Source organism: Austrofundulus limnaeus, unplaced genomic scaffold, assembly GCF_001266775.1.
Source record: "Austrofundulus limnaeus strain Quisiro unplaced genomic scaffold, Austrofundulus_limnaeus-1.0 Scaffold29, whole genome shotgun sequence".
NCBI lineage: Eukaryota > Metazoa > Chordata > Actinopteri > Cyprinodontiformes > Rivulidae > Austrofundulus > Austrofundulus limnaeus.
This window is the reverse complement of record NW_013952431.1, coordinates 2149837-2175475: the sequence shown is the minus strand read 5'-3', so window position 1 is coordinate 2175475 and position 25639 is coordinate 2149837. Positions and strand designations below refer to the sequence as shown.

The following is a 25639-nucleotide window of genomic DNA, read 5'->3' as shown; positions in this document are numbered from 1 at the left end:
ATATGGGCACCAGTGACCCACGCAACCCTGAAAAGGAAGAAGCGTGTACAGAAAATGGATGGATGGATGGATATTCATTGATAAAGCACAAAAAAAACTAAATATTACAGCAACATCAGTTTTCGTAATGTTGAACTTAAACATTTCTAAAAGTTTATTTAAAGATAAACCTAATTTTCTGCTTCATGTTGAAATCTGGACAACATATACTGTAGTTTGGTCCTCTACGGTCATGTTTGACATCTTCATCCATTCTTAACAAAGATTTATTTAATACTACAAACTACATGTCTTTTTTTCTAGATTTATAGTTTTTGAATTATGTTTTGGTAAAACTGGAGGTAGCAAATATTCCTGCAGCTCAGCTCAAGATAAAGTAAGACTTTCTTATCTCAAAGAAAATTCAYACCGCTCGGTTTTGTCAAAAAAATTAATTTTATTTTTGCCTATCGCAGCACAAAAACAGCTGAGTCAGATCGGAGCCCGACRTCACTTTATTATAGACACGTTAAAGGATAGATACCAGCTTAAACAGTAACTCTGACGGACACTGGAGGGTCGGTGGAGCTTCCACAGATTATTATTGATGACGGCTGGTTGATTATTTTCCTGAGATACTGAATGTGGTTACATTATACAGCGGTACTGACATTAAAGCTGTAATTCAAATATTTTAGAGTGGGATCCACTTTGCTGTTGGCAGCTCTTTGAACGAGCTCAACTTGGAAAAACAATTCAAATGTTTAGTTTGGATCGTAGTGACAAGCTAGTGGCTAGTCTGAGTGGGACCAAGGAACACCATTCTGTAAGCTTTACGTTGCAAATTTGGCAGGAATATATTTTTGCTGGACGTGCTACAGCTAGCTGCTGCTGTTTGCTAATACCCTTAATGTTTTATGTAAATAACTTTTATGTGAAACTATGGTAACAGCGGTTGAAAGTCTGTAAAATGGTGGCAGCAGAAGTCTGCTTTGTTTTTGGCCCAGCTAGGACTAGCCATTAGCTCGTCAATCCAAAACAGAATTAAACTGTTTTTTTTTCTTTTCTAACTGAGCTCGTGCCAAGAACTATCTACAACAGGTAAGACGTCATTTGTTTATAGCCTTTCCACTGAATCCCACCTCAAAAGATCTGAACTATTAATTTCAGGTTATTTATATGGCAACCTGACACTCCCGTTTTAACTCATCTATTCATTAGGCATTTATGTGAGGAAGTTATCTAAGCATCTTTAGCTTTACATGCTGTAGGGCCAAGCAGGAACAGCTCCAGACGGCTTACAGGAGTGCAGTCTTATATCTGTGTTCAGACTCTTTATTTATTTCTTCTTCTGGTCTTTAGATTTGTCCGGCCCGTCGATGTCTTCTTTTCGTTCCAGAAAGCGGATGAGCTTCTCGATCGTGGCTTCTTGGTATTCATGGGACCATCTGTGAAAAGAGGCAACAGAAGCCGCGGAAAAATTAAAATAAGACCAGTTTATTAGGTTCACCTTTGCATTGATAAAATACTCATCATAGAAACTTGATAAATGGTTTTGTGACTGAAAATGAACAATCTGACAACCACTGACGAAAAATATTCTCGCTCTGTGTTTACTACCACAGAATTGTTCTGTGGTTAAAAGCAACATATTTGACCAGTGCTGGCAAAATTAGTCAGACTGGAGTGCAAAAAAAGTAAAAATAGTTTTTGCCATAATTACAATTTGCGGAAAAGACTGTCTAGTCATCCTGATATTAAAATAGCTTAAAATCTTTCTACTCTACCTTTAAATCAAAGTTTTCTAATAGGTATATCTTCAGAAAGTGTCCTTCGTCTTATAATACTTATCATTCCTTTTGAAATTTATAATTTTTCATTGCCAATTTGTATAGTTAGGCATCATTGTGAAGCATGGGGATTCCCCTTTCAGAATAGAGGGCTGGTAAAAAAAAATCAAAACTCTCGTAAACTAAACTAGCTTGATGTTAGCCAGGTGATCAACCATCAAATTTCAACAAAATCCGTATCATTTTTAAGATTTGAGATGGACAATTTATAACTAATAACAATCCCGTGTTGAAAAATTCCTCCTTGTGACTCATTTTGCCAGCAGGGGTCTCATATGATGAGGTTATCACAGTAAAGTGGACAGACACTCACTTAACGCCATTGAAGTTGAGGACAGTTCTCATGTCCTCTGGTAGTAAACTGGTGTCCGGCCACACAAAGTTGTCTATGACAGGAACTATGGTTTTCTTACCAGCCAGGGCCGTGACTATTTCCTGCAAGACAGATGATATATAAATACTTTATTAATCCCAGAGGGAAATTACATAATTTTTATTAGATTAATAACTTTTAATAATTAATGGAATAAGTATTAATAATTATATATTTTTTCTTATATATTCTGACAAAACAAAACTGTGCAGAAGTTTACTTTGTTTTGTTTCTAAGGCACACAGGCTCAAAATCATGCATTGGTTCATTTAAATATTTTAGTAAGTGGTGTAAGTAGGAGGAGGAGGACTATCTGTCAAATTCTTCAAMTTCAACTCAAATCAGCACCTAGACGGTACAAGCTTGGAAATTTGCRTGTTCCAGTTGGAAAATGGTCCAAAACTCATCAAAACTGGTTTGTGACTGGATAAGTCTGTCCTCAGCTCGGTGGTAAATTTGTCATCTAAGCTGAAAAGCAGGGTCAGTGTCAGGRAGCTAACTAGTTTAAATTAAATCAATTTTGCCAGGAAGAGTGGTCAAACAACCCAGTCAGAACGAGGCCAGAAGTCAGTGTTTGAGGTGCAACTCACTAAGAGACGTTTGTATAATTGTGGAAAACTCCTGACCTTGTGCACCCAGTCCTTCATCGCGGTGTCGCCCATGCACTTGTCGAGGGCGTTGGCGGACAGTACCAGGATGAAGCCGCGGGCCCTCTGAACACTCTGAATCAATTTTTCCTCAAATTTTCCGGCCTCCAGCTTTTCCACATCTATGAAGACGTTGTAACCTCTGACCTGTAGGTGCACCTTCAGAAGGCTGGGGGGGATGAAAAAAATAATCAGAAGTTATTCTTGTTTTTTTATTTTTGATGTTCTCCTCCCTGTCAGTCCTGACCTGGCCAGCTGGGACCCGGTAGTCCGACGGTAGCTAATGAACACGTCGGGCCCCGGGGGTTTAGCGTCCGTGTGGCTAAGTTTTATCGGCTTGCGAATTGCAGACAGTATCTTTGCTCGGTGGACTCTGTTGTCTATGTGGCAGTCGTGCTGGAGCTGCTGATCGGTCAGGCTCTGAATGATGCTGCGGTCCACCCCCGCCTGCAGCAGGCTGTAGGTGTACTGGCGAAATCGAGGGTCCACCTCGGCTAACCAGTCGGCCATGTTGTGAGGGTCACACATGGAGTAGTCGGCGTAGGTCTTCAGCACACGTAAATCTCTCAAAAACCTGGAGAGTTAAAAACATCCGATTGTGACACTCCGCTCTGCCTCAGTCTTGAGTTTTAACAAGTTTCRGGAACTGACCTCTTGCAGGTGAGACCAGTTATGCCCAAATCAGAGCTCAGATCCTGATCGGTGACGTTCAGAAGAAGATCTCCATCCACCTGAAGCTCCTGTGAAACGGGACAAAGCACTGGCTGAGCAACACTTCAAAAATGTGGTCATCTCTCTGAAACCCTTGGTAGTTTTGCTCACCTGGAAACGGTCACAGAAGGCACTGAAGCCAACCTGCTGCAGCCACGTCTGCACCTCGCAGGTCTTCCAGTTGGGCACACAGGACAGGATTCGTTTTGGCACTTCCTCTCCCATCATACGCAGGGCCCGTTTGGCGAGGCCGGAGACTGTGTTGTTGCTGGAGTACATGACGATTCTCTTCAGGCTCTGGATGGCACCGATCTCTTGAAAAATCTAGAGGAAACAGCACATTTATCACAAGTAAGCCAGTCAATGAACTATTTGTGGCATGTGACAATTAAACAGGGGTTGTACCTTTGTGTTGCGCTGTCGGGATTTGATACTGGCCTCGACGCAAAGGTAAAAAGCTGCGATGCACTTCCCTTCCACTCGTGAGCCGTCTAATAAAGGTAGGAGGTGCTGCAGGTCCGATGCTGTTCTTCCTTGCATGCAGTCGGCACTGTCCAACAAGCAGCGGGCAAAGTCATCTGGATCCAGGGATGCGATAAACGGCTCCACCAGCTCCAAGGTTCCCGACTTCACCACCTCTTTCTCGATCTCTCGATTGGCGGCCAGCACCGTCACTGCCAGGCAGGCATGGAAGCGTATGAGCTCGTCCTCTTTGGAAAAGGCCAGGGGGAAAAGCCACTCGGCCGCCTGCTTCTCGATCATCCATCTCTGGCAGCGGTGGCCTCCGTACATGGCGCAGTTAGCCAGAGCCACGGCGCAGTGCCGGAGCACGGTTGGGTCCGTGCCCCGGCACCAGAACAGCAGGGTGTCCAGGGCGCCGTTGGAAATCAGGTGGACGGCCGTCTCTTCTGTGTGCTTGAACATGTGCTCCAAGATGCCGGAGACGCTGCGAGCCAGCTGGGCATCTTCCCGCTGTCGGGTCAGGTTCAGGATGACTCCCAGACCCATACGGGCAACGTAGTCCCTGTGTACAGAGAGGKTATCAGAACTCAAGCGTACTGCAGTGTTTGGACTGAAATGAAGAAGGGATATAGTACTATACAAAAGTATCGGGTCATGCTTCAAAGCAGCCTAACTTACTTGTGATCTTTGGACTTTTTGGTGGGACCTTGGCTGTTTGTTTGTTTTTTCAGTCCTGACCATTATCTGAGCAATGTTTTTGTTTGTTAACCCACTAAACTCTGATCTTTCAACCAAAAACTCTTAAATCTAAGAGAAAACCAGCACAATAGACAAAACCACTTTGTTCCCAGCAGCCTGTCACAAAAACAGTTTGTTCTAATTTCTTCAGTTTATTCTGAAACCAGAGGCTCAGGGTTAGTACCTGTTGTCGGAGATCAGGATCTGCTCCAGCAGTTTTGCAGCCTCGTACATGATCTCCACGGTGGGTGTCTGCTGCAGCTGAAGAAGCAGCTCCAGGCCTCCGTCCAGACGGATCCTGGTGCAGATCTCCTCGGCCACCTGCCGGCCCACGGTGGGTAAGACCCAGGCCTCCTCCACCAGCTGATAGATCTCTGCCACGGCCCCGCGGGTCTCCTCCGAGTCGGACTGCTCTTTGGCGGACCTCAGCCTCTTGATGGCGGAGCGTAGGGCCGGAAGCGARGCGTCCAGGGCGGCCTGGACGTCCGCGTGGACCCCCGGAGACACCGGCTTGGTCTCGCCTCCGGAGCCACTCCTGCCTCTCTGCAGCCGGCTGACATAATCCGGAACAGTGAGTCTGTCTGAGCTGAACATGAAGGACAGATGTCGGCGGAGCCTGAACAGGAAGAGGAGCAGAGAAAGGAGCATCTACCGGCGGAGACAACAGGATGTTTACGGGCTCCGTTTGTTGTCCACACACAGAAGTAAACACATATTTACACAAACTCGTCACTTGGTCTTCATCCGCTGAAATTCTGGTATAATTCCTCTGTGTATAAAAAAATAATCATAAATAAAGATGTCTTCAAAAAACAAAGAGACGCTCACTTTCCTGCACCTTGTACTCAGTGCGGTCTGTGACTCTGCGCATGCGCAGATGAGGGTCTGGATGTAAACATACCGACTCTATTTCCTCTGCTTTTCACTTTATATTTGGCTCACATATATTACTGTTTCTCTGCCCTTTTGTTCTTTACTTCCCTTGTTTTGCATTTAAGGCATGATCAGCTTTTAATGTTGTTTTGTTTTATTTTGGATTTGATTTGATTCGATTTTTGTTTTCTTTTGTTTTGTTTTGTTTTTGCCTCACCTCAGTGTTTTTCTTTCATGTCTGTTCATATCTTTTATTTCTGTTCGAGACTAAAACAGATGACAAACTGCAGATTATAGAAGAAAAAAGAAGAGTCATTGTTTACAATGTGAGGCAGCGTGGAGAAAGACATTTATTGTATCTGCAGGTTCTGTTTCACATTTGAAGTGTCCAAAAATACTGAATGAGACTTGCTTATGATATAACACCTTTCAGCAGTTGTCCTGGTTTTCTGAGGCCTTGTGATGACTCAGCCACAAATAGATGAAACTTGTTCCTAATCGTGTGCTAAAACCATACATTTTTAATTCTGTTACCTCCAGAAACCACATCACGAGTCATAAACTGCAGTATAAATGTAACTTGGCAGGGTGTCATCAGATAGGTCTGACCCTTTGTTTCTTATTGCAGGGGTTCTCAAGCCATTTGGGTCTGGGGACCCCTTACAAGGACAAAAAAAAATTCCATGGACCCCCTCATAAACCCCATGCTGTTTTAAAATATAATTTATTGTCATTTCAACACCTAAATGCCATGGGAATATATTTTTATTAAGTTTTTGTTTTATTAGTTCATTGTTCTCCGTGCATTTTTTTTTAAATAAAAGCCAAATTAACATTTTAGCAAAAATCTTTGAGGACCCCCAAGATACTTCTCGTAGACCCTTAGGAGTCCAGGGACTCCAGTTTGAGAACCTCTGTCTTATTGATCTCAGCTGTTTTGTGTTTAGTTGAAGAACTGAGGTTAAAGTAAACAAACGAGGGTTGACTGACTCGTGTTTCCAATAACTGAGTGTGTGTCTCATCGTTCCTCAGTGAGTCAGTCAGCAGAAACAACATGAGGCTGTTCATCGTCTTGCTGCTCGCTCTCGTCTCTGAGGCCTCAGACGGTGAGTTTCACCAAAAAAAAAAAATTCTATAAACTGTTTCACACTTACTTAAAAAAACTACTGTCTTTATTTGAAAGCTGGTCAAATGTGCAACAAATCTGTCAGTTTTTACTTTTATTGCAGAAACAGACCCAACTTTGGCTGCTATGGTTTTTATAGTTACTTTTACAATGCCTAGCAGCTCTTTGTATTAGTACTTTGTACTAGTATTAGTACTTTGTATTGTACTGTCTGTTTAAATACTATAATGTGTTGTGGAAGTCGAGTTCAGGTTCAGGCTAAAATGCGATAATAATCTCAGCATGAAGTTTACTTCTCTAAAATGAAGAAAAAGCTGAAGCTTACAATAAGGAAGAGAAAGTCTTTTTGGTCACTTTCACAATGTGTGCTGAGGTTTTATGACTGAAAAACAAACAAAGAAAATATTTGACTTCTGCTGAGGTTTATTTTTAAACAGGAAACAAAAAGCTGAAGTTTTTGCCTCGTGAGCTGTAACAGGAGCTTTAATACGATGTCTGTTTTGTCATCAGAGTCGTGTTTGAACCGGTGTGAAAACGGTTTCGACTCTCAGAGGACGTGCCAGTGTGATTCCATGTGTAAATACTACAAAAGCTGCTGCTCGGACTATGAGACCGTCTGTGGGAAGACGAGTAAGGAAACTTGTCTCTAGTTTGGTCCAAATCCAACGTGTTTCAGAGTTTAATGACCTGTGTTCCTCCCATCAGCACGTGGCGACACGTTTGTGTTTGCCGAAGATGATGATTACGACTTGCCTGAAAGCACCACTCCTCCTGGACCTTCAGTTGTCTCACCTTCACAGCCTCCTGTCCCAGACTTCAGCCGCAGACTGGCTCCACCTCCAGAGACCAGCCTGCAGATGACCAAACCCCCACGACTAATGAATCCCAGAGTCACAAATGCCCCACACACAGTTGCACCCAAAAGTGACCCCTCTCCTACAACGGATGCTCCTCGGACTCATGAAATGGCTGAGACCACCACAGTCCCCATCACAGCAGCCCCGGACCCGGATGCTGAGGTCTGCGGCATCAGACCTTTTGACTCCTTCATGCAGCTGAAAAATGGTTCCATCTACGCCTTCAGAGGTGAGTCGTACTTCCTCTAATGTTAAGCAATATTTCGAGGTACCGTCGTAGTCTTGTTCAGTGGTTGATGAACCTGGTATGCAGGGAAGTACTTCTTCGAGCTGGACCAGAACTCGGTGCTTCCTGGTTATCCAAAGCTCATAGAGGACGTGTGGGGCATCACCGGTCCCATTGATGCTGCGTTCACTCGCATCAACTGCCAGGGGAAGACCTATATCTTTAAGGTGAGGGTGAAGAATACTACTTCCCGTCTGCGCTCCTGATTTATTGTCTGAATCTAAACTCTCATCAGGGGGACAAGTACTGGAGGTTCAACAACGGTGTGCTGGAAGATGACTACCCTCGAGAAATCAGCGTTGGGTTTGAGAAGATCCCTGATCACGTAGATGCAGCGTTCGCCCTGCCGGCGCACAGTCACCACGGGAAGGAGAAGGTCTACTTTTTCAAAGGTAGGGTCCCAGAACGCAAGCAAGAAGCTCATTATCATAAACCCCAAATGTTCAACGGATGTTTTTGTCCAGGCAACCAGTATTACGTCTACGAATTCTTGCATCAGCCGTCCCACGAGGAGTGTGCCGCCATGTCCGAGAGGTCTCCGTCCACGCTGTTCAGGCGCTACACGGATCTATACTACAGCAACTACGAGCGCTACTTCACTGAGCTCTACTCTGACTGTAAGTTGGGACTCTCACACTTTTTGTTCGACAAACGTAGGATGTGTGTTGACCTGTTTGACCTTACCAGGGCCTCAGCATCGAGACAAACACCACTTCATTAACAGAGACTGGGTGGGCCTCCAGTCTCCGGTGGATGCTGCCATGGCCGGCAGAATCTACGTTGCTCCCTGGAGGTCGGGGCGGTGGTCTGACTACCAGCCTGACCAGCAGTGGGGCCAACAGAACAGGTGGCAGAGGGGTCAGAGGAGGTGGAACCGGTCGCCCTCCTGGGGGTCCATAGCCGAGCAGGGGATGAACATGGGTCAAGGGTTCGCTGAGAGAGGGATGGAGATGGGTATGAGACTGGCAGAGAGGAGGATGGAAATGGAGGAGAGGCTCGGTCGGGATTGGGACAGACGCCGGGACCAGGACTGGGATCAGAGCAGACGTCGGGACCAGGACTGGGACCAGAGCAGGCGCTGGGATCGCTACAATCAGAACAACCGAGGCAACTACGACTCCAGAAATGAGCGCTTCTTCCAGAGGGACATGCCTATACAGAGTGTTTACTTCTTCAAAGGAGGTAAAATTAACTCATTCAAACATCACTGTCCTGTAATAATTATTAAAACATTTATTCCTCATGATGCCYAACACAACATGGTTGCATTGCTCAGATCTAAAACTTCAAATATAGAAGGACATAAAGCAGCAATTTTACCAACAGAAAACGTGTGATCCTGAACATTTTTGGTTAAAATTTCACAATAGCTAAATCAAACCATCTAACCCTGATAATCAGCCGTGCATTGCTAAGTCATAAAACAAAAAATAAAGGTTAGCATATCCCACAAGTTAATTCTGAGTGAGCTGAAATCTATATTAATCCGTTTTTACTTTATTATCCAAAGGAGGAATCTAATTTAGCCAGACGTATAAAGACAAACAACATGAATGCAACCAGATCCTCACTTCGTTCCAACAAGATGACATGTTTAGTCTGTTTAGTTCACATCAGTTCAAATCCAAAGAAGGGTCAGATTTTTAGACAAACTTGCAGAAAGCAGCGAGGGTTTAGTTGTACACCCAATCTGAACTGATTAGATCATCTTATAAGTTGTCTGTCGGATCACAGAAAACTTATTATAATAACTGGTTTCACGTGTTTCCTGTTTGTCAGCACGAGGAAGATCCAAATCTTTCTTTTCATTCTCCGCTTGCTGTGTTTCTGTATGTGGGGCTGTTTGTTTGTTTGTTTGTTTGTTTGTTTGTTTGTTTGTTTGTTTGTTTGTTTGTTTGTTTATTTGTTTGTTTTTGATGCACCAAGCACTAAACTAGTGTCACAGTTTGGATATTTTTATGACACTCTGGGTGGGTTTTTTGTTTAGATTCTTTTATTTAATTGGTTGCATTTACGATTTGTATTTGCAGCTCTGGCCGTAGCCTCCTGATGTCCATCTTTTTACACGTCAATTAGCTTTTGTTAGGAATCGGGACACCTGTTTCCAAATACTCATCACCCTGAAGAGCACAAAAACTGCCTGTTTTTCTCAATTCATTGTTAGATCCTCGTGGTGGCTTCTGGTCTTTATGCCCATCTAACTACCATTCTTATGACAAGTTTTGATTAATGTTGAAATTAAGGAAAAACCTGGTGACGTAAGCACAATCTGCAGCCTAAGTTAAAAAATGACTGCTTTGTTTGTGTTTTCTAGATAAATACTACAGAGTGGACCTCAGGACGAAGAGAGTCGATTCCGCCATGCCGCCATACCCCAGATCCATCGCCAAGTACTGGCTCGGCTGTTCAAACACAACCGGAGCAGAGAAGAAATAGTTTTTGATTTGTTTTGTRTGTGTTCAATGTGGTTACAGTACTTTGTAAAGAATGAGTCTTTTTATTTTTACTGAAACTTGTTCAGGTTATAACTAGTTGCTCAACTTCAGCAAACATGAGCAATCAGTAAAAGTCCGTGCGGCCAAAGTTTAGCCAGTTTATCTTGTGTCGTCAGCTGACTGACTTTATCACCAAATGGTTAAGAAAACCTCAGAGGCCTGACAGTAAAAAAAAAAAAAGTTGCATAAGAATCATGTTTTCTACAGTTTATATATCTACTAACTGTGCTTTTAATTTCTTCTAATAAGAAAATATTTTACACAGYGAGTAATAAAATATGACAGATTTTATGGAGGTGCTCTGTCACAAAAAACAATAACCTGCAGTCGTGTTTATAAATATTAAAACCWAGTCCACTTTTCTGAGTTCCAGTTAATAACTCAACAGTGTTTTAGTTCCTTTACTGGAGTCAGTAAAAACATTGTAATCAGTCAAATATTCAACAGCCTTTTTTTTTACTAATCTTTCTAAAAGCTGTCTGTAAAAWAATAAAATAAAGTTTGGATCAATTTTTAATGAAGATGTTTTCGTAGCAGGGTTCAACATCCATGTTCACCCCTGCTCCCTGGTTGGTGAGGATGTCCAGAGCGTCTCCTGCTGCTCCCACTGTTTGGTAGCTGCTCTCCGTTCGTTCTGAACTTGCGTCAGCACCCTGACCTGAGCCTCCCTCGACTCTCAGGTCTGATCCTGAGTCAGATCTGCTTTTTAAAATTGACGATGGTGGTCGTTTTGAAGCGTTCTCTGCTGGTACGGCTTCGACGGGACCAGAGGTGATGGGAGGATTGTGGGAAGCGTGCTTCCTCCTGATTGGCTTACAAATGCCAGACGGACCTCCCTGCTCCCACACAGCGACCCGAGCTCCCAGTTTGCTCCTGGGGGGTTTGGTGATGCCTTCAGCTGCCTTTGACCGTGGCTTCCCTGGCTCCTGCTCCCTTTGTCTCTGTAAGCTGCCGAGTCTGCGCAGCATGGCCTGAACCGGGCCTTCAGAACCCGAGTCTGTCTTTGTTAGGGGCCGGCCTGCCTTACCCACCGTCACGTACACTGTGGTGACCTTACGCGGTGCCCCCACCTCTCGCTCAGAGGTTCCTTTATGAGCAGCTGTGTTGGACATGGTCCGTCTTCGTCCTGAGGACCCAAGAGCTTGACTGGCCTCCTGAGTTTGGGATCGGTCTACTTCCTGGGCCTCTTCCTCACACCTTAACTCCTGATTTTCTGTAGCTTGATCATCTGCCCCATCCTCCTCTTCCTCACCCTCAGCTCCACTCCCCTCCCCATTTCTCACCGTGCCTCCTTGGCTTTGGAGGGCCGACAGCATCAGGACCCCCCAGGGGGACTTGGCCTTGCTGCGCAGAGGAGTCCCAACGTCCTGCCCGGAGCCTCGCCTCTCCTTGGGGCTGAAGCGGGTGCCTTCTGCGAACGAGACAGACGGGCGCTTGGATTTGGCGATGCTGGAGGTCCGAGGGATGTTGAAGGGTGAGGCGATGTCCTCGCTGCTGAAGCCGGACGGGTCTAAGAACATGTTGCACTTGGAGCTCATCTCCTGGAACTCTCCTCCGGCCACTTCCAGGATGTCTGAGAGGAGACGTCGGAGCAAATTAGAGAAACTCTCAGCTGCAATGTTTTTAAGACGTAAAGGTTGACCTACCTTCTCTTGGAGGCACACAGTAAAGAGCCTCTCCCTCCTCTTCGTCGCTGTCGAACGACGACCCCTCAGTGACCCAACCAGAGGAGGGAGGCTCGATGAAGCTGTGGTTAAAAGTCAGCTCCGGGTCGTGGTGAGAGACTGTGTGGAAATCAGGCACAAAATGTCCATGAAAGTACTTCAAAAGTAGTGACAGCTGCTTATTTCTTGAAAAGGAAGCCTGTTTTCAGTCCTTCATGGTGGTACTGACCCGTGACTCGAGGCAAGCCAGAGGACCAGTCAGAGATGCAGGGGAGGGCGGCGCCGATGTTTGCCAGGACGCTGTAGACGTGATATTTCATCCTAACAGACAAACCGCCTTCAGCCACAGCCACACTGTTGCAAAGAAAAAAAAACTTTATAATAATAATAATAAAACATATTTAAAAAGTCGTATACTTATTTTTATTTCACTCTTTTTTTGTAGTTTTGAGCATGAACATGTTCAAACAAAGTGAATTAATTCTCTAACAGCAAAAACAACCACAAACTGTCTAAAACATCTTGATTTTAAACTRTGGCCTGTGTTCATTCAGACTCATTTTTCCAGCACGAGTCACATTTATTGTTCAAAATGTTACTATTTATAGATGATACATCAGTTTGAAAGACCTGACCAAGGAGTTTATATAGAACAGCTGGAGTGCGCAGAAACCACGTGACCGTGTGATCGGCTGGTGAAGCTAACGGCTAATGCTAAACAGTCAAGAGTCTGGATTTATTATTACTGTACATGTTGACAACAGAGCAGAAAAAAGGACTGACGATGTAGAAATCATAAAAACTATTAATAATATTAACCCAATTATTATTAATATTTTACAGTTTATATAATCTATCTAATGTTTTAAATAATGTCAGAAAAGCTGTTTGTGTTATGGATTTATTAACAGAAGATAAACAGGAAAACGTCTCATTTCACAACACAAGTCAGCAGATTTGATCTTATTTAGCTCAATGTGATCGGAGCAGAACATAATGTAACAGTTTAAAATTAAAATTATTAAAAAACTATTAAATATTACTTTGTCCTCTGATTAATATTTATACCTACAGAGTGTAAAATAATATTATAAATGTGTGTTTTTAGGTTTCTGTTAGAGGAACCTGACTTGTTAAGAAGATGTTAGCTAATAGAGACAAGTTTCATCCTATAACCAGTGAACATTTTCTAACTGTTGACTGGTAAATATAAATATTATTATTCTTTTATGACAGTAAGAAAAATATTAAATATACTTTATTACTAGCTGAAGTCATCATTTTTCAACTAGCTAAAGTCTAAGTTACAGGCTGATTTCAGGTCTGGTTTAGATCATTGTTACTTTTAAATTATATATTTTTCTGGTATAAATCTGTTTTATGTGATTGTTGAATGAGATTAACATGGTTATTAATTTATTGTAAAAACATGACCAATAATCTGTGAAACAGATCAGGTTCAGCTTGCTGTTTATCTGTTTGTTTCTATGGAGGCAGTGAGTTGTTGCACTGTTTGGACGCCATTTCTGCTCCTCCATGCTGTCACAGACGCTACCAGTGGACGGTATGGGCGGGGCTCAGTCTAGTGACCTTATTCAAGTCTATGGACCTGACACAATTATTGAAGTCTATAAAGGAGCAGACCTGTCCTTGCCAGCAGCAGGGCGTCCTCCACAGCACAGACAGCAGCACAGAACGGCAAACAACAGGAGGAACAAAGGAACCAGCACGCCTGCTAGAACAGCCCCTCGACCACCTGACAGACAAATATTCACAAACATCTGATGTCGTTCAGGCTCGAAGCCTCACAGATGCGCGAGGGAAGACGGATGAACGAGTGAACGGTTGGACTTACTGTAGGGGCAGGCGCCAGAGACGGGGTCGCAGCCGACTCCGTCACCACAGTCACAGAAAGACGAACAGTTGAGACCAAACTGCAGGACAGGGCAGCTGCTGTTACAGCTGGAAAACACAGAACATCTTAATTATAAGTAATTAAACTTAGCTCTTATTAAAAAAAACTCATTGTGTCTATATGTAATAAAATCTTGACATTTTAATTAGTCTCTTTATGTTTTGACTTTCTACTCTGTCTTCAACAGAGGTGTCTGACGCTTTAACTTTAGATAAACAACTTTTTATTAAGAGCCTTGACCCGACTGCTCACCTCTCTCCCTGAAAACCAGGCTGACACACACATCTTCCTGTCACGTGATGGCAGTTACCATGAAAACAGGTGCTGCACAGGAAGCTGCAGGCGTCTCCGTGTGTCCCACTGGGACAGGGCTCCTCACACCTGGATGAGGACACAAATACTGTTTTTTTTTTTTACTTCAGTCTCAGCCTTGCTGTTCTAAAAGAGATAAACTCATTAAAAGACACGAGGATTTTCAGAAACTGTAAGAGTTTTATCACAAATTCTCCTGAATTTACATTAAACACYGTTTAAAGTTGGTTTTGATTGATACATTTGTGAAGTTGTGAGAAAWTATAGCAAGCAGGTGATAAATTCCCACATCAGACCACAGAACACAGAAAGAACTGTAAACTATGAAAACAATATTTGCACTCTATCGCCTCCTGCTGAAAGTTGGTCAGTAATGTTCTTATCTTTGTCTGTGTGTGTTTGTCTGTTAGCAAAATATCTCATCAACCAGTGCATGGACTGTAATTAAGCCTTTAAAAAGTAATTAAAGGATTCACGCCTACAACTCATTAACTTTTGGAATCAATTTGGCCCAAGATGGCCGCCAAAGCTAGTCGAACTAAGACACAAAAATGGCTACAACGCAGTCAATTTTACAAATATTCAGCTATAGTTTGGTGTGGTGGTAGCTGAGTCATCCCCAACACATACTTTGAGCTCTTACAGATTGCACAAGTCTTTTGTTTACAACTTGGCAAATAACTATTAGTGAACTTTAGATGTCTGTTAGCAAAATATCTCATGAAACGCTGGGCAGATTTTAATGAAATTCTCAGAAAGAAATCCCTGAATGCACATCTACAGCTCATTCACTTGTAGACAATCCAAGTCAAGAGGGCAGCCACAGCTCATTGAATTCAACCAACACAAAAATAGCTACAACTCGGTGAGTTTTACAGCTGCAGAGATAAAACTTAAYGTGAAAGTAGCTGAGAGTTATCCAATACATGCTCCAAGCTCTGAGAGCCAGCAAATCATGCGAGATCTTGCGAAACTGTATGAGAGACTGCATCATTTTAATTTCATCACTTTTTTCAACAGAAGCTGATCTCAGTCTAAATAAGCTGCAGGTATTAAAAGTAGACCGTMAGAAAAGAGTTATGGTTTTGTCCTGTAGTGTATTGTGGGAAGCTTTCTGGGCAGATTTTGTGATTTGATGCCTGTTTTATCTGTTCAACACACGCACACGCACCTGGTTCCGGTCCATCCAGGGTCACACCTCCTACAGTTCCCAGTTTCTGGGTCACAGCTCTCGTCATTCCTGCATCGAGGACACCTCTCCTTGCAGCCGCGGCCGTGAAAACCAGACGGGCACTGGTGGTCGCACCGCGTGCCGTTCCAGCCAGGCTCGCAGGCAGCACACCCTCCGTCCGTGGCGGAACAAGGCTGGCGGTCCTTACAGTGACCGCAACTAAAAACAGGAGACGGCGTCAGGAGAAACCAGTGTTGTGTAAAGTACCACAAAGTGATACTTGAGTAAAAGTACAACTATCTTACCAAAAAATTACTTGGGTAAAGGTTAAAGTCTCCTTTAGGAATATTACTTGAGTAAAAGTCTTAAAGTATCTGATATTTTTTGTACTTAAGTATTAAAAGTAAAAGTATTGATTTAAAATGAGCAGTTAGATTTTRTGTAATGACATTTATTAGGAGGTGACCTTCCCAAAAAACTGCACAAATGACTTTCATATTAAAATAATCTTTAATTTATGTTAAATTTAGGATGCACTAGTCCAGCTGCTTCAGTTTATATACATATATCAAGGCTGCCCAAACCTTTTCCCCCAAAATGAAAATCTATCTGAGGGTTGCAGCCAAATGTAATAATATAATTCATGAAATACAAATACTTCTTAAGTACCGTCCTTTTATTTTAATGATTATGTCCTGCTGGAGTGTGACATGATTTGTTTGTGTACAAACTAATACGGTATCAGATTTTTATATATTTTTACTTCTCATTCAACCACAGTTAAATTCACTCTATCTAGGAGGCACAATTTATATGGATAGTATTTATTTTTTACAATAATAAGCTGGAATGTAAACAAGCTAAAATGAAATAAAAGTGATGACTTTCTACTTCTTACCTTTTTAAAAAATGTAAGAAGTAGAAAGTACAGATAACTGTGTGAAAATGTAAGAAGTAGAAGTAAAAACAAGGCTGAAAAATAATTACTCAAGTAAAGTACGGATACTCAAAAATTCTACTTAAGTACAGTAAAGAAGTATTTGTACTTAGTAACTTGAGAACTCTGGGAGAAACGTCAAAAAGACCTCAACTTGTAGACGATCGCAGACTTGCCTCATGTTGCACCCGCTGCCGTAGCTCCCAGCGCCACACGGCCGGTCACATGACAGACCGTGGTAACCCGGGTGGCACACGCACTGTCCCGTGTTCGGATCGCACCAGCTGTACGCGAGGTCGCAGCTGCACTTCCTGTCACAGCCGGCCCCCCACCAGCCCGCCACGCACTCGCACACGCCGGTCCACTGGTTACACGGAGACAGGTTGCAGCTGCATTTGGAGGCACACCTGACCCCCCAGAATCCTCTGTGGCACTGGCAGCGGCCCGTCAGCTGGTCGCAGCTGGTGTCCACCGACCCCGGGACGGAGCACTGGCAGGGTCTGGAGCAGGTGGGCAGCGACCAGCCTTTGTCGCAGGTGCARTTCCCGAAGACGGGGTGGCAGTGGCCGTGGCCGCCGCGGGCACACTTGCAGGCGTTCTGACAAAGCGGACCCCAGCGGTTGAGGTTGCAGGTGCACTCGCCGGTGACGGGGTGACAGCGGCCATGAGGGAAGCACCGGCACACCTGACGACAGTCTGGAGCCCAGAACTCAGGAGGACARCCTGGTACCAAACACACAGAGAACACACAGACCAGCTGAGCATTTGGCAGTGTCCATTCAAAAATAAAATAAGTGTTTGAACTTATTTTAAGAATTTTCTTTTCTATAGTTTTCAGATGTATTCAGTCCCCGGAGGTAGTTCTACATTAAAACCCTGCAATTTCAAAACCAGGGTCTACATGGAAAATAAAAACTTTGTTTTATGTTCTGATTTAAATCTGGCTTTTAATGTAGACTTTGACATGTTCAGTTTCTACACACAAACTCTTCATTTTGACATCCTATATATATTTTTGACTCCAGTTGTTACAAATTTCTACCAATTTTTGAGCTGTATTTTATTTTATTTTACATTAAACATTTGCAAAATTCTTACATGTTTTGTGATGGAGTTTTATTTTCTGAGCTTAAACATAACATAAAAATGTGCTCAACAGAAAGATGAACAGAAAGAAACAACTGTTTTGAATAAAATCAAACCATCTTTGATTTTAATTTTTATCTTATTACCAGGATTTAAGCTTTCTTCAATAAAAATATGATGATAATTTGGTAAAACTACACATTTACTAAATATTTTGTGTTTTTTACAGCTAGACTATTTAACAATATAAATGAAAAGTCATTATATTTACCATCTGTGATTACCTGTTTTGTGCAGAAACAACTTTTTTTATCACCAGAAACCAGTTTTATCACCTGAGCCTCTAATGATGCTTGTAAAGCTGTATGTACATTTGTTTTTTTTACATTCAGTGACATAAAAAACAAAGGTTTTATGTGGCAGATGAACCAAAMGAAGACATGATTATGACTATTTAACTCACGTGTTTTACACTGAGCTCCATAGTAGCCAGATGGACAGCGACACACTCCCGGAGATAAACAGATCTCATTCTCCAGACACGCCTGCTCGCCTTCACACACGGCTACACACACACACACACACACACACACACACAGCATTCATCAGAAATTACATACAAAGAAGTCAACAGTGTCATTTTATTAAATTTCTTGAATTAGGTTACACAAACTCACGTGTGGTGCACTCGCCTCCCTGCTGACGCCACCCACTGCAACAGACCAGAGTGGTGGGGTCTCTGAGGAGTCAGGAAACAACAAAATCAAACTCTGGATGTAAAAAATAAATATAAACATATATATTTAGGCCAAACTCAAACCTGGATTATGTCAGGCTCAGTTCTACATCCTATGACACTATAGGAGAAACTTTCTAAAACATTAAAATGAAAAATCATTTATTTCCTCAGGATGACACGTTTGTGCTTTATCTTTTAAGATCAGTGTAGGTCTGGTTTTTAAATCAAACTAAGTACTTTGTACCAAAGTTATTGTTACATGACGGTCGCCAAGAGAGAAAGAGAGATGAAAGCATGATTGAAGGCCTTCTAGATATTTTTCCAGTAAAATCAAACAAGACAGACAGTGACYGGCAGGTGTTTTGCCTCCATGCAGAGAAGCATCAAGTTTTTTTTTGCATGCAGTATTTTAAAAAGCACATTGATCCCTTAGATTTGGGTCCATGTATRAATTATACCATTTGTAATTTCTTTATGACAGTGGAGCGGCACAGTGGAACAGAGCTGTCGCCTCACAGGTTGTGGGTTCAGCTGGGATCTTTCTGAGTGGAGTTAGCTTGTTCTCCCTGTGCACACGTGGTGGGTCCCAGTACTCCGGTTTCCTCCCATAGACCAAAAACATACCTAAGGCTCACTTAAAACTCTAAATTGTCCCTCATTGGTTGTGTCTCATTTGTCTATATGTGTCCATGTGATGGACTTGCGACCTGTCCAGGTGTACCCCACTTTTTACAAGTGATAAACACCAGCTCCCTGTGACCCAGAGAGAAAAGAAAATAGATGGATGGATAGACAATGACAGGTTGATTATCCAGATTGTCCAGAGCTAGAATATTAATGAGAACATGATGTGAAAATAATGTTTATTACGTTGTTTGTTTCCTGTTTTAAAGATAACTAGAGAAATACTGTATAAGGTCCAGACTGAACTACCTTAATTATTGTAAAACAAACTCTCTCCAGCTGTTGGTACTTGAGTCCTTTGTTTAATTAAGTGGTAAAAAAAAAAAAAAACAACAGCAGTACAAATGAAAGTCAAAATGTAACATACCTTAAAGTCTTGCAGACGTTCCTCCCTCCAGGATCCAGAGTGTGAGCAGAGGACAACAAGCAGCAGAGCAGAGCACTCAGAGCTCTGAGAAACTTCATCTCCACACAAAGTCCAGTTCTACAAACTGGAACCAAATTATTTTTTCTTCTCTGTCCAACATCCACCCTTCCCTCCCTCCCTCTCTCTCTCTCTCTCTCTCTCTCTGGTGAGTCGCCTTGTGGCTCCGGTGCAGCCAGAGAGGTCAAAGCCCCCGGCTTTCCTCTCCCCGTTTCCTAGGGAAGTCAGAGCCACTTCCTTCTATTCACTTGGACACAGGGCTGTTTTTAAAGATGGTAACACACACACACAGAAACACACTGGTGGGGCACGTACAAAGCATGACACACACATCTGCTGTGCACCTTCTTTCCCAGAACCTATTGTTGAGGTTCTTACAGGAGATGATGAAGAAAGCCTTCATCGTTCCTCAYGTCAGATCACTTTCAGCGTCTGTAAAAAATACTCATTTTCACACAACATTCAACATTTCCTCTTTATCAGAAGGGGGAGGGGGGACACTAAAATCATCCCAGTATTCAGATTGTATCCTCTGTTTATTGAATTTTATTATGATAACAAAATCCTATATTTTTGGTTTTCACACACCCAGTACATTTTATCATCTGGAAAGTCAGTTACATGAATGAAATGTAAACAATGTATTAAAGGGTGTTGTCATTAGAAGTTGATTTGTTGTCCCTCAGTAACACATCCGCCTGGCGTGTCGGTCTGATTAAACATTAAAGCAGGGAGACAGAAATGACATCAGAGGAAAGATTTTCTTTAAAGCCGTGAGGACAACACTGAGTAAATCAGAGTACAAATACTGATACATCAGCACACATATGGCACTGTTATCAAATACAAACTCATCCAGGTGCTTTGATTGTGTCAAAATAATCAAAAATAGGAAGAAAATTTTTAAAAATTAAAGCATTAAGTTAAGGCGTAAAGGGTTAAAATACCCTCACCGCTAGAAGAACCTGGTTCTGTGACTAAAACTCTTTTTTTTCCCACATCTATACAAGTGCTTCAAATCATGAACAAACCATGAGGCTTTAGAAGTAACACAAATAATAAGTATATAATGTAAAAGCGCCCCCTGGTGGAACTGATGTGAATTTAGAGACGTCCCGCATTGAGTCCAACAAAATAAAGTTTGTTTGTTTTTTCTCTGGAAGATGAATCTGTAAACACAAATATTAAACGTGTGAAATTTATTAATTTAAATCATCTTTTATAAAGATGTTTGTGACATGTGTGACAAAATTTAGATGTTGAAGCAGCCACATTGAAACACCTTTAGTTTTGTTTATTGGATCAGGAATCTGTACCGACAACGATGCGGAGCTAAAGTTTGGTTTGGTGGCTGCTACATCCTATGACATTATAGGAGAAACTTTCTAAAACATTAAAATGAAAAATCATTTATTTCATGAATAAATGACTTTCAGTTCTGTAGCTGAAAGTCATTCTCATCACGGAGCGCCAACAGATCCCACGAGGTCGCTGTTTGAAACTTTTGTGAACAGTGCAAACATTAGTCAAAAAGGATTTAAATTAATAAATAATCTGAAGTAAACCAACAAAAAAAATGCCACAGACTTTTCATATAAGAGCATGACTTGATGAATTATTAGTGAAACTTTATATTGCGCATGTATTTAGTTTTGTAAAACTAATTATAAAAGTTTTCTTACCACCTGGAAAGAATAAATAATAAAATAATCTCAAGCATTTGAAATATGGTTATAAACTACATCTAAAAATAAATCCTTTTAAATATAAAATATAGTTAAATCCATTATATTGGAAAACAAATGACATTACAGAATATTTTATTTTTTACTCGTGTTTTCTCGATCATACATTTATCTTTCAGCTGAAAAGAAGCTGAATTTACATAAAACTTTGAGGGCGTATACAAAAATATAAATCCCTAAAAACCACATCAGTAAAACGTATTCTTCTTATAATAAAATATAGCATGATTGTTCTTATAATACCTGAACTGTTAAACAGCTTATTTTAAATAAACAATGAGGAAGCTGATAGGATTGTTAAAATTAGTCAAAAGTTGTTGTTGTTTTGTTTTTTCCTAAACTCAAATAATGTTTATGTTGTGGTTTTGCATTCAAATGTCCAAACGACTGTTTCCTAAACAGAACAGCCAGGCGAACGGGGAGAAATCCCACAGGGTACCAGGTTTAAGAGGACAGTTGTTGCTCCACATCCTCGCTGGCCTCGGTGTCGCCGATAACTTCCCAGCTGGAGGCGGAGTTGCTCGTGGGGGCGGAGCCGCTGCCCGACCGCGTCAGAAATCCAAAGCTGTGGCCGACAGAATGAAAGAGACAGGCCTGAGGTCAGATCTGCAGTCGGGGGGATTATGGCTAAAAATAGACAGGGGCTGACGGAGCTCAGGACCGAGACTGAGAGTCATGTTGGATTGTTTCTGTCCAATGTTTTGTAAAAGAAGTCTGATTTCTCACCAAAGTTTTTTTGTATTTCATCAACACCAGGGATGTTTAAGCCTGGTCCTTGAGAGCCATAATCCTGCAAGTTTTAGTTGTTTCTCTGCTCCAACACACTTAATTCAGTGACTTAATCACCTCTTCAAGTTCTGCAGAAGCCTGTTAATCAATTGTTCATTCACATCAGGTGTGTGAGCAGAGGAAATAAGTAAAACGTGCAGGACAGCGGCCACCCCTCAACTACACTCTGCTTGGATTAAAATGCAACAAAGCCAGGATGAAATGAATAATAAATGAAAGAATAATTAGATTTAAGATAAACTAGTGAACTCACAGGTTTCTAATGCGTGACTCGGCCGGTCTGTCAACTTCGTCCACCGCTGCTCCGTCCACTTCCGTCTGCCCGAACCGAGAACACCTGTCTTCATCATCACTGGAGATGGAAACAGGTAGAAACTCCTGACTTTCTGAACACGTTTCTGCTGACAGTCCTGAACGTGAGGAGCAGAACGTGAGTCTAACCTGCTGTTGCATTCCGATGCAGGAATCCCGAGCATCTTGGCCTTTATCAGCCTCCTCTTCGTTTTGATGGCGGAGCGGACGGCTTCTAAAAGGAAACCCGGACACCTCTCCTCGTTCAGTATTTCCCTGCAGACGCATTAAAATCTGTAAAATCCACAAACAAGCTCAACTAAAACCTGTCCACCCGCGCATCCGACTCACCTCTGGTAGTAGTTGAGCTCTTCTTGCACCAGGAAGAGGTTGGTTTTCAGCTCGTTCCTCTCAAACAGGATGTCCCGCACCTCCTTCTTGGTGAAGCAGGGCTGATCCAGATCCAGCTGGCTCTCTGTCGGCTCTCTGCTCGACTCTTCTGCTGCTTTACTGGGACTGGACTGATGGGAGAACAGATGCTCGTCAAGTTCACCCAACAACATTCAGGTAAGTAAATCAGTTTTTATTAGTAAAATGTTTGGTTTTTTGTGTGTTTTTCCAAATGCCTATGACACTAAAATTAGCTGAAGCTAAATTTGAAGTTGTTTTTCTTTTATTTTGAATCAAATATTTTAAATTTGTGCAGATTTCGGGTTACAGAAAGACAAGTTTAGCACACTTCCAGCTGCTGAAAATGATTTGACTTTATATCCGATACTATGAACAAAAGAAAAAAGTGGGGAAAAAAGCTGAAGACCATGTTGAAATTTCAAATAAGTTGTTGTTTCCATAAAAAATGGATTGTTTACCTTTTAAATAATTGGCTTTCTGTTCTGATGTTCTTGTTTTAAACCTTGTTCTTGTAAAATAGGTTTTCAAAATAACGTTCTTTGTTTAAAAAAAGCAAATACTTGCTGAAATAAGCAAGACTTTCTCTGAAAAATAACATAAAAAACAGAATAATGCATGGATTTAACAATATATGTTGTCGACAAGAGTTGAAAAGTTTCTTCTGTTAATTTATTGCTGCTTTCTATCATATTATTTTTTAAAACTTATATATTTAAATAAAAAAAAACTTTGACGTGATTTTTAAAAATTATTAACAATATCAGTGGAAATCAAAATTATTTCAGTTTTTCACAACTTTTTTGAAAATTCTATTAACAAATCTGTTTGTTATAGCTCAGTTTATTTAAAATCAAATAAATTATTTCTGTGTTTGAATAGTAGATCTCATGTGGAACATGTGACGAGTGTAGGAGCAGATAATCCTCGGACCATCAGATAAAAGGCGTGTGCAGTAAATGAATCGCTCTGTGTAGGAGGAGGCGTACAGGGCTGTTTGTGACGGGCTCACTCAGCTGCGCTCTGAGTCGTTCCGTCTCTTTGGTTTTCTCCTTCAGGTCGGCCTCCATGTCGGCCTTCCTCTCCACGGCGCTCGTCAGCTGCGCCTGCAGGACGCTCTGCTTGTGCCGCAGCTCGCCGTTCATTTTCATGAAGCGATCCAACTGCTCCTGGAGCTGCAAAAACACACACAGATGCTCCTACGTTACAGATCTGGAAACAGCGTGGCGTAAAGAAGCACAACCAGTTTCCCTTTCTTTTATAGACACAGCTAAGATCAAAATGCTGACACGTAAAAATCCAAAGCTGGCTGAATTTGGTCAATAAAAACCCAAGCAGACAGTCTGAGACAAATAAAGGGTAACAAGTTGAGTTGGTAAATTTGGTTCACTTGGGTTAAACTGAGTCAGGTCAGTCACTAAAAACAACAGTGGATGTTTCTGAGTCACATTTAAATTATTCCAAGTAGGGCTGGGTGCTATGACCTCAAATTCATTTCACGGTATAAATTGAACCCCTTCACGGTAACGGTATATATCGCGGTAGAAAATTATCATAAAAAGTTAAGATAATGTAATTTTTAGAGCATTTTTTGCAGAAAACTTTAATTTTAATTAAACCCAACATTTTTGCTTTAATATCTGCCTGCCAAACGATGACCTTCTGCCTGATGAACTTATCAGCTGCTGCTCTGCTGTGCGCTCATCTTCATCATCTTCGTCATCAGAGCGGAGGCCGACTTTACATTAGCAAGATGGATTTACGACTGAACGAATGTCCACGTCTTTTTTTTAATAATCTCTGTGGGTAACAATACAAAAAACAAGTTTTTTCTCTGACAACTGGGTGTGAAAAACTACAGTTGTTAAAGCTTCGCTCTGCATGATGTGCAGCGAGAGGAGAGGAGAGGAGAGGAGAGGGGAGGGGGAAATGAGCCCGCGACACGACGTACGTAACTTTTCTACAGCGGGAGGAGGAAATTTTGAGAATTTATACTCTCTATACATTTTTTAAAACACTAGAATTTCTTCATTATATTTCGAACTCCTGTTGCTCAGTTGTCTCTGCACTCRCAGCCCTGYTGACACAGGTGCGATGACGTAATGACGATAGGACGGTAGAGTATAAATTTCTACCGTAGGCCAACTTCATACTGTTTCTACCGTCTACCGCATATACCGCACAGCCCTAATTCCAAGATGTTTATTTTACAATTCCACACACCAATAAATGAACAGCTAACAAATGACAGAACAAGACAAATAGACGTAAAAAGTACAAATCAAACAAACTCAAATGTAAACTACTGTTACATGTTTGTTATGTATATAAACACATGTAAACATGACTGGTACAACTCATCTGAAGCCACTGTTTTACAGGCAGCAGCCTGTCTGAGGAGATGACACATCGGACTCATGAGTCCTGACTCAGTGTGAGAATTCGAATCTCTAAACTGGGTGAATCAGTAACCGATCAGCTCTTATAACGAATGAAACCAAACTGTGGCAAAACAGAAACTTCCGCCACTTTAGGAAAGTTTCTTTACAAGTAAAATGACAATAAAATATGAACTAATCAGATGACAATGAAGTTACGATTCTTTTTTCTTATAAGTCAGCCGCATGGGAGCAAAAGGTTAAACGTTATCAAACACACCCAGTTGTTGCAGCTGTTTAAATCATGTGATTTATGTTTTGACAAAAACATGCAAGCAATAATTTCAGGGCACAAGCACGCGCACACACAGTAGTTGGGTGGGTGAATCAGCGCCCTGACTTGTCTGTAATCTTCACCCAGTTTATTGTGTACGAGGAGTCTCTGCCCTCCTTCACTGACTGTTAACCTACTCCTGTCTAACAGTGTGTTAATTTATGCTGTTTAAATGGTAGAATTAGTGACTATACACAGAAATGCTTTTGCATGACATCAACATAAAACATGGAACTCTGACGTGGCTTTACAAMCAAGGGAACCTTTGAAGCCATAAAGCCATAAATGTGCCTCTAATGGTGCGAGTGTACTCAATCTACTTTGCATAAAGGTTGGAGGTTATGGAGGTAAATTTGTGTTTTTCT

General features: G+C 41.9%; 4 protein-coding genes across 4 annotated transcripts in view; 1 reads left to right on the top strand and 3 right to left on the bottom strand.

The window, feature by feature from the left end:
• Nucleotides 1-476: 476 nt before the first annotated feature.
• On the bottom strand, nucleotides 477-5424 carry sarm1 (sterile alpha and TIR motif containing 1). Its single transcript, XM_014005311.1, has 8 exons — nucleotides 4945-5424; nucleotides 3966-4584; nucleotides 3672-3884; nucleotides 3501-3589; nucleotides 3097-3423; nucleotides 2829-3018; nucleotides 2143-2264; nucleotides 477-1427 (listed from the first exon to the last, which is right to left on the bottom strand). Exons 1-8 carry the CDS (start codon nucleotides 5406-5408, stop codon nucleotides 1319-1321), a joined length of 2133 nt encoding a protein of 710 aa, XP_013860765.1. The 5' UTR covers nucleotides 5409-5424; the 3' UTR covers nucleotides 477-1318.
• vtna (vitronectin a) lies at nucleotides 5276-10873 on the top strand. Its single transcript, XM_014005313.1, has 9 exons — nucleotides 5276-5464; nucleotides 6666-6739; nucleotides 7270-7389; nucleotides 7465-7845; nucleotides 7930-8069; nucleotides 8138-8294; nucleotides 8367-8519; nucleotides 8590-9084; nucleotides 10217-10873. Exons 1-9 carry the CDS (start codon nucleotides 5364-5366, stop codon nucleotides 10336-10338), a joined length of 1743 nt encoding a protein of 580 aa, XP_013860767.1. The 5' UTR covers nucleotides 5276-5363; the 3' UTR covers nucleotides 10339-10873.
• Nucleotides 10600-19749, bottom strand: scarf1 (scavenger receptor class F, member 1). Its single transcript, XM_014005310.1, has 11 exons — nucleotides 19273-19749; nucleotides 18160-18221; nucleotides 17946-18047; nucleotides 16573-17119; nucleotides 15460-15678; nucleotides 14229-14357; nucleotides 13917-14023; nucleotides 13706-13817; nucleotides 12291-12415; nucleotides 12044-12181; nucleotides 10600-11970 (listed from the first exon to the last, which is right to left on the bottom strand). The coding sequence occupies exons 1-11, from the start codon at nucleotides 19368-19370 to the stop codon at nucleotides 10904-10906; spliced, it is 2706 nt and encodes a 901-aa protein (XP_013860764.1). The 5' UTR covers nucleotides 19371-19749; the 3' UTR covers nucleotides 10600-10903.
• A 97-nt stretch (nucleotides 19750-19846) lies between these two features.
• The window catches only part of rilp (Rab interacting lysosomal protein), a 10692-nt gene continuing 4899 nt past the window's right edge, over nucleotides 19847-25639 (bottom strand). The window contains exons 3-8 of the mRNA XM_014005192.1: nucleotides 24942-24955; nucleotides 23552-23761; nucleotides 22506-22675; nucleotides 22305-22430; nucleotides 22117-22215; nucleotides 19847-21639 (exon numbers count right to left, since the gene is read on the bottom strand). Of these exons, the coding sequence (XP_013860646.1) occupies nucleotides 21519-21639; nucleotides 22117-22215; nucleotides 22305-22430; nucleotides 22506-22675; nucleotides 23552-23761; nucleotides 24942-24955 (740 nt within the window). The 3' untranslated portion in view covers nucleotides 19847-21518. The remainder of the gene's footprint in view (nucleotides 21640-22116; nucleotides 22216-22304; nucleotides 22431-22505; nucleotides 22676-23551; nucleotides 23762-24941; nucleotides 24956-25639) is intronic.

Coding starts and splice junctions, on each gene's coding strand:
- vtna (XM_014005313.1), top strand. CDS start 5,364: ATGTCGGCGGAGCCTGAACAGGAAGAGGAGCAGAGAAAGGAGCATCTA. Junction 6,740..7,269: donor CGTCTCTGAGGCCTCAGACG/GTGAGTTTCACC, acceptor TTTTGTCATCAG/AGTCGTGTTTGAACCGGTGT. Junction 8,295..8,366: donor GAAGGTCTACTTTTTCAAAG/GTAGGGTCCCAG, acceptor GTTTTTGTCCAG/GCAACCAGTATTACGTCTAC.